Source organism: Bidens hawaiensis, unplaced genomic scaffold (assembly GCF_021521415.1).
Source record: "Bidens hawaiensis isolate Kalapana, Puna unplaced genomic scaffold, B.hawaiensis_p1.1 tig00007840_1, whole genome shotgun sequence".
In the NCBI taxonomy this organism is placed as follows: Eukaryota; Viridiplantae; Streptophyta; class Magnoliopsida; order Asterales; family Asteraceae; genus Bidens; species Bidens hawaiensis.
Genome location: NW_027491543.1, coordinates 91,342 through 99,399, shown reverse-complemented (window position 1 = coordinate 99,399; position 8,058 = coordinate 91,342). Strand labels below are relative to the sequence as shown.

The 8,058-nt window shown below is 34.3% G+C and overlaps 1 protein-coding gene across 2 annotated transcripts; it reads left to right on the top strand.

Moving 5' to 3' along the window:
- The first annotated feature begins 1,257 nt into the window (after window positions 1-1,257).
- Window positions 1,258-7,582, top strand: LOC143636246 (ETO1-like protein 1). Of its 2 annotated transcripts, XM_077103890.1 has the most exons (7): window positions 1,258-1,591; window positions 1,665-1,719; window positions 1,814-2,358; window positions 2,871-4,589; window positions 5,107-5,398; window positions 6,200-6,509; window positions 7,330-7,582. In XM_077103890.1, the coding sequence occupies exons 3-7, from the start codon at window positions 2,234-2,236 to the stop codon at window positions 7,548-7,550; spliced, it is 2,667 nt and encodes an 888-aa protein (XP_076960005.1). In that variant the 5' UTR covers window positions 1,258-1,591; window positions 1,665-1,719; window positions 1,814-2,233; the 3' UTR covers window positions 7,551-7,582. The 2 variants fall into 2 exon arrangements, with proteins under 2 accessions (XP_076960005.1, XP_076960006.1); XM_077103891.1 differs by having other exon boundaries at window positions 1,258-1,719.
- The last annotated feature ends 476 nt before the right edge of the window (window positions 7,583-8,058 follow it).

Sequence of the window (8,058 nt, the reverse complement as noted above, 5' to 3'; positions counted from 1 at the left end):
TCCCAGCACATTCCTACTTGTGAGTTTGTAATGCCCCAAATAATATTTTTTTGTTTCTGCAAGTTAAGTACCCGTTACGCCACCACGCATATGCAAAATCAAGTCATGTGTGCCCACCCCTTTACCATTTTTAAAATTCGTTGACTTACTGGCTTTGATTTAAGCATTTATTTCATCTCCTTATTATATTTCACCTTTAACTGCTCACTTATTAACACACATTTTGATTAAAACTTTCAAACCCATAAACCTACTTTATCAATAAATGTCACAAAACACGTTGCATCCTATATATACATATATATATATGTATGTATGTATATAGCGGCATTTTGCTCACACTAATAATCCATTACACACCAAACAATACAAACCAATATAAGACGATAACTTGCGCGAACCCGCAGCAACGCGGGGGCACTTTTGCTAGTATAATATAAAAACGATTATTAATATATAGATACAATTAAGTTAATATGGATCACACACCTTCATCCCATCAACATTCACCACCACCAAGGCCCACCCACCACACAACCACCACCAGCAAACGCTGCTTGCGGTTGTCGTAAAATACGAATACACCATCCCATTTTTATATTATATTTACATATTAATTATAAAAACATATGAAAATTACATATATGCCCTCATATGATTGACACATGCCAATATTGTAACTCTGTCTATTACTTCCCTATCTAACAACCTCGTTAGAATGAAACAAACGTCAATGTGAAACATTTAAAACAACTTTAATTTTATTTTGTGACATGTTATCAAGAATTCAAGATTTAACAACAATCTTATCAAAACATCGATTTTAAGTTTGTACAAGAAAACTTATTCTTAAATATGTCTACTTTTTTAATGTAATAAACAAGCTACTTTTACTTGCGAGTCACAATATATACTACAATACCATTTGCAATACATATTACAACAAATGCGAATAAAAGTAAAGAATTCAAATAAGTGTCGGTAAGCGTCAAAACAAACAAGAAATAAGAGCTCAAATTTGGCCAAAACACGCATTTGGCATAGTTTCTTATGACAGTTTTGCTGCTTTTGCACGCTACTAATACGACACGTTTTTTCTATTTCTATGATGCAATAACCTAAGCCAATAATTATTACTGTTTAATCCTCAAATCTCAATATTTAAACTTATCTATCAATCAAGTTCTTATTTTGTTTTGTTCTCACCAAACTAATATTATATAGGTTTAAATAAATGTTTAGGATTATGATTATAAGTTTAAACCACTTATTTTGTATTAATTTTTGAATTTGGACACAAAAACCCTACAACAACTATTGCACTCAACCCCACCAATCACTCCTGAGTTACTACTACTCACTTTCAACTGTACATATTATTCTTGCCATCTTTGAAATAATGAGTAATAAAAAGCAGTAAAGTCAATTTGTCATCAACCACCCCAATCTTGCAATCTTGACACTTGTACACCCTGCATCAACACTTGTACTCTGTGCTGGCACCAATAAATTCTTGTTCTCTTTTATGTTAACAACGAACAGCATCGCATGAAGCTACAATCTTTATGTTTGCAAAAAAGAAAGAAAAAGGGTTAGCTTTATTTTTCTTTTTTTTAGTTTTACCAAACAAATCAAGAAAGTTAAAGATTGAATTTTTATTATAGATTCAGCTGCTGGGATTGTTGGGTTTGTTTTGGATCTTTGTTTTTTCAAATCAAGGTTAGTGATTTGTTAATCTTTTTCTTGTTTTTTTTGTGTGTTTTTGGTTCAAGATTTGGTGGGTTTAATGTGGTTTTGGTTGGTTTTTTGGCAGAGATCTTGTGTGATTATTCAAGGGTTTTGGAACCCTTAAAAGATAAGGTTAAGATCATCATCAAATTATAAAAACCCATTTGAAATTAATGGGTTATTGAGGGTCTTATTATTCTTGATCCATGTTAATTTATTCAAGTTTGTATTTTGGAGATCTGGGTTATTTTTTATTATCAAGATAAGAAAAACCCATTTCAAATTGGGGGGTTTTTGAGGGTTTGAATGTTGTTAATTAGTTAAAGATGCAAAATTTGGCCTAAAAAAGCCCTAATTTTGTCAAGATAAGAAAAACCCATTTCAAATTGGGGATTTTTGAGGTTTTGAATGTTGTTAATTTGTTCAAGTTGCAATCTTTGGTTCAAAAAACCCTAATTCTGGTATTGTGGGGAACTGGGATATTGTTGTTCATCTGTTATGCCCAATGAGGACATTCTTTCCATCTGAATCTTGTAAAGAAACACATCTAAATGCTCTCAATCCACAATCTTGGCTGCAAGTTGAAAGAGGAAAACTTTCAAAAGTCTCGCCTCACTCTCCTTCCTCGTTGTAAGCTTATCGTTTTCTTTTCTTTAGGGGCGTTTGGATGCGCGTTTTGAAAGTGATTGTTCAAGATAACCCGTATGAGTGTTTCGATAAACTACGCTTGCATTCGATAATCTGTTTGTTTAGTGGTTAAATACTTGCATTTTGATATCATCCACAACAAAAATATGATGATACAAATAATTATTATGTTACCCTAATTTTATATATTATTTAGTTATACTTTGAATTTACCAAGCACTCAACTCCATTAAAGGTGATTATTTCAAGTCAAAGCAATAGAAACACTCCAAACATTATCTTCATGTGGTGTTTAGATTTGCAGTTTGATAAATAATTATTAATTACAACTTCAATTAGCATAAACACACCCAAATATTGTATTTTGCATAACATTTTACTATTTTGATTTTTTAATATTACATAACAGACTTTTGAAACACAGATCCAAATACCTCTTGGTTATAGGTAAATAAGTTCATTCTTTTAATTGTGTATACTTGTGTTGTTTGTAGAGAATCTCTAATCAAAGTGCCCGATCCACCGATTCTTCCATTCTTTAAACCTGTTGATTATGTAGAAGTATTAGCCCAAATCCACAAAGAACTCGAAACATGCCCTTCACACGAGCGCACAAATCTCTATTTATTACAATTTCAAGTCTTTAAAGGCCTCGGTGACATTAAGTTAATGAGAAGAAGCCTTAGATTAGCTTGGCTCAAAGCAAGTACGGTTCACGAACGGCTCGTTTTTGGGGCCTGGTTAAAATATGAAAAACGAGGCGAAGAACTTATATCAGATTTACTCCCTTCGTGTGGTAAATGCTCAAAAGAGTTTGGATTGATAGATATCGGCTCTGAGCTCCCGTCTGTAGTAAACCCTAGTTTAACTGACGGTCCAATGGTTGATCAAAAGAATAATGTATCGGGAACGGTCTCGTTTAAAGTCGGGGATGAAAAAATAACATGTGATAGACAAAAAATGGCGAACCTTTCGCCCCCTTTTCGTTCTATGCTTAATGGTTGTTTTCTTGAATCGGTTTCCGAAGACATCGATTTGTCAAAAAATGATATTTCACCGAAGGGCATGAAAGTAATAAGTGAATTTAGCTCAACCGGTGTTTTACCAGATTTACCAACCGATCTTTTACTAGAAATTATGGTGTTTTCTGGTAAGTTCTGTTGTGAGAATCTGAAAGATTCTTGTGATCGGAAACTTGCAAAACTCGTGTCATCAAGAAACGATGCGATTGAGCTTATGGAATATGCTCTAGAAGAGAATTGCCCAGTTCTTGCCGCCTCTTGTTTGCAGGTTTTCCTTCAAGAACTCCCTGATTCTCTTAACGATGAACGTGTTGTTGACTTGTTAACCGGTGTTAACACTTTGCATAGATCGATAATGGTGGGCTCCGCTTCGTTTTCACTCTATTGTTTATTAAGCCAAGTTGCTATGGATCTTGATCCAGGGTCCGATAAGTCGGCTCTTTTATTGGAACAATTAGTGGATTGTGCAGAAAATAGTCGACAAAAGATGGTGGCATATCATATGTTAGGATGTGTGAAATTAGTCAAGAAAGAATATGAAGAAGCCGAATGTGTCTTTGAGATTGCATTGAAAGAAGGGCACGTTTATTCGGTTATAGGTTTGACTAGAATCGGTCAAATCAAGGGCAGAAAGGTTGAATCTTTCAAGAAACTTAGCTCGGTTATTTCAAATCACACTCCTTTAGGGTGGATGTATCAAGAAAGATCTTTATATTGTGAAAATGATGAAAATAGATGGGAAGATCTTGAAAAAGCAACCAACTTGGATCCAACTTTAACATACCCGTATATGTACCGTGCGGCTTCGTTAATGAAAAAGCAAAACGTCCAAGATTCTCTGGCGGAGATCAACAAGATTCTTGGTTTTAAACTTGCGGTTGAATGTTTGGAGTTGAGGTTTTGTTTTTATTTGGTTCTTGAAGATTATCAATCGGCTATTTGTGATGTTCAAGCTATTCTTACGATTTCTCCCGATTATCGGATGTTTGAGGGGCGGGTGCCCGCAACACAATTTCAAACTTTGGTCCGTGAGCATGTGCCAAATTGGACGACTGCAGATTATTGGTTACAGTTGTATGATCGGTGGTCGGCTGTTGATGATATCGGGTCACTTTCTGTAATATATCAAATGCTCGAGTCGGAAACAGCTAAAGGAGTTTTGTATTTTAGACAGTCTTTGCTTCTCCTCAGGTACTATATTGTTAATATTTTTGTTTTTTATATTTACTATCTGAATGCGCTTTATACGTATCATACACGAGCCCGAGACCGAGCTTCATTTATCAAGCTCGAGCTGACTCGCGAGCTTAAACGAGTCTATTATTTATATATTTTGTTTAACATGTATTAATATTTAATTTTATAAAAAATAGTTGTGCTCAGTCCAAGTCAAGCTCGAGCTTGAAAAACTACTCACAAAGTCACAACCTATAGAAATAGAGCTCAGTCCAAGCCGAGCTCAAGCTTGAAAAACTACTCATGAGCCGAGCTTGAGCTTTAGAAATAGCACTCATAAATAGCCGAGCTTGAGCTTGAAAAACTGCTCATGAGCCAAGCTCAGGCTCGCTATGTTTCTATTATGTTTGAATTTAAAATCGACCCTTTTGCTATAAGATCTCAAACTGTACAGCATCTTGTGAAACAAAGGGATTTAATACAAGGGAATTATAATCACTATAAAGTCATTATTAACCAGTGCTTATTTCAGGTTAAATTGCCCGGAAGCAGCAATGCGAAGTTTACAGTTAGCCCGCCAATATGCATCAAGCGAACATGAACGTTTAGTTTACGAGGGTTGGATATTATATGATACGGGCCATTGTGATGAAGGGTTAAAAAAGGCTGAAGAATCTATTAGTTTGAATAGATCTTTTGAGGCTTTTTTTCTAAAAGCTTATGCTTTAGCAGATTCTAGTCAAGATCCTGCCTGCTCTTCAACCGTTGTAGCTCTTCTTCAAGATGCCCTCAAATGCCCTTCTGACCGGCTACGTAAAGGCCAGGTTATGAACAATCTTTTTCCCTTATGAGCGGTGTAAACGAGCCGAGCCTGTGCTCCCTAAAAACTCAATCGAGTTGAGCTTAAACGAGCCTGTGCTCAAGCTTACATTGGAGCTCATTTAGTAAATGAGCTCGAGCTCAGGCTATACATGTCGAGTTTGACTCTTCTAGAGAGGCTTATTTATACAACTTTTATTTAATTTAATAAACATATGTTTACATAATAAATAGCATATGTAAAATTATGATAGGAATTATATAAAAGTATATAATGTTATATATTAAAATTGTAAGCATAAGTATATATATATTTAAGCAATTATAAATGTATATAAATATAATAATAAAATTATCAATAAACAATAAGGAGCCGAGCTGGAGCTTGAAATCCTACTCGCTGGATGAGCTGGATCTTGAAAGTGGAGGTGGTAATTTTGACCTAGGTCAACTAAAAGATTTAAGTCAAAAGGAAACAGGTCAACTCGGTCAAACGTTTTGAAAGGCGCCCAATATGTATTTAAAATATGTTTATTTTTATTCATTCCTAGAAATTAACTCGGGACATGTATCTAATTATATATCAACCTCAGTATTTAACATACCCTTATCAGTCATTCAATCAATATCCGTTTTGTAATCAATCTATATTTATTTCAATTTTTTAAAATATTCAAAAAACATTTCGTTATTTTTCTTGTGTCTTTTTGCTCTTTTCCCCTCTTTTATATATTCATATATATATTATATACACATAAAAACATCTAAAAGTTAAATCGCTTGTTGACACTTAAAACTTGTGGCAGGCATTGAACAATCTTGGAAGTGTGTATGTAGACTCTGGTAAACTAGACCTTGCAGCCGATTGCTACATTAACGCCCTTAAGATTCGACACACGCGGGCCCACCAGGGGCTTGCGCGTGTCCATTATTTAAAAAACGACAAACCAGCTGCGTATGAAGAAATGACAAAATTGATTGAAAAGGCGCGCAACAATGCATCTGCTTATGAGAAAAGATCAGAGTATTGTGAACGTGAACAGATGAAGATAGATCTGGAAATGGTTACTCGATTAGATCCTCTTCGGGTTTACCCTTACAGATACCGTGCAGCAGGTTAGTAGCTCAGTTTGTATATAGCTATGTTAAGATTATCATTTAATTTATTTCAGAGGTGGCACATTCGATCTGATTATTTATGAATGGGTCGTAATGGGTTAAGCGAGAAATATTAAAGATTTATCTTAAAAGGAACACATGTCAAGCGGAATGAAATATGCTAAACGTAAAGATGCTAAACGGGTCGTGTTAGTGGATTGGCGGGTCAACTCCGACATGAACCCAAAAGTTTTACATGAACCCAAACATGACACGAACCTGGAAATCGTGTCACACATGAATAAGACACAATGCTTTTTAACCTGATTTTTTTTTAATTCTCTTATTAATACGTTAAAGTTCTAAATTTGCATATTATTTTTATTTTATAAAGCATTTATGTTTAAACCAGGCCTATTTATATTTTAAATTTTGGTATAAAAGAACTCAAATAGTTTTAAGTCATTACTTAAAACACATTTTAAATGAAATAAAAAAAATGGGTTAAGCAGGACAACCCACGACACAACCTGTTTAGCTAAACGTGTTTACGGGCTCGACCCGAAATCGATACGAATCCGGTTAGACTAAACCTAAACCTGTGAATATTGTGTTAGGTTCGTATCATGTCAGAATTTCACACTTAAACCTCACAGTCCATTTAAATTAAGAAATAGTTTTCTATCGAAATAAAATAGTGTTTCTAATTTTTATGTCCTAATTATTCTTTTAAATAAATTAAGTTGATTCGTTTTTTTTAAGTCTTTGAAACTGCTTAAAGATTTTCTTTATATGCGTGTGGGCCCTACATCTCATTTGGGTTGTGGTCAAAATCCAGTCTTGATGGACAACCACAAGGAGAAAGAAGCGATCGCGGAGCTTTCAAAGGCGATAGCGTTCAAAGCGGACCTGCATTTGTTGCATCTACGAGCAGCGTTTCATGAACATATTGGTGATGTGGCGGGTGCGATGCGGGACTGTCGGGCTGCTCTCTCTTTTGACCCGAATCATCAAGAAATGCTTGAACTCCGAAGTCGTGTAAACAGCCAAGAACCTTAATTATCCAAGAATTTAGTAAAATATTAGATGCAATGTTTACACAAATGGTGATAAAAGTTTTTTTGAGTTTGTGTATGTTGCAAATGTAACACTTGATGGATATTGTAAACACTATTTGTTTTCTTGCAGTGGTATGTGTGTCTTATTTTTTTGGAGTTATACTTTACCGGATGTGAATTTTTAAAAAATATTAAATATAAATTTTGTATTTTTTGTCATTTTATAAATAAGACAAAATGGCAAAACAGGTCCTTTATGTTTTTATGGTTTTTCAATAGTCGTCCTTTGGAAAACATAATGACTGAAATCATATTCTGTGTTTCCAAAATGTTTCACATTACGTCCTTTTCCACTAACCCAGTTAAAATTTTTCGTTAACTTTAGTCATGTGCAAAGCATGTGAGGGTAGTGTAGGGTAATGTTGTAAATTTACATATTTATTTATTAATTAGAAATAAATTAAATAAATATACTTAAAAACAAATCTCTCTCTCTCTCTCCAAAACAC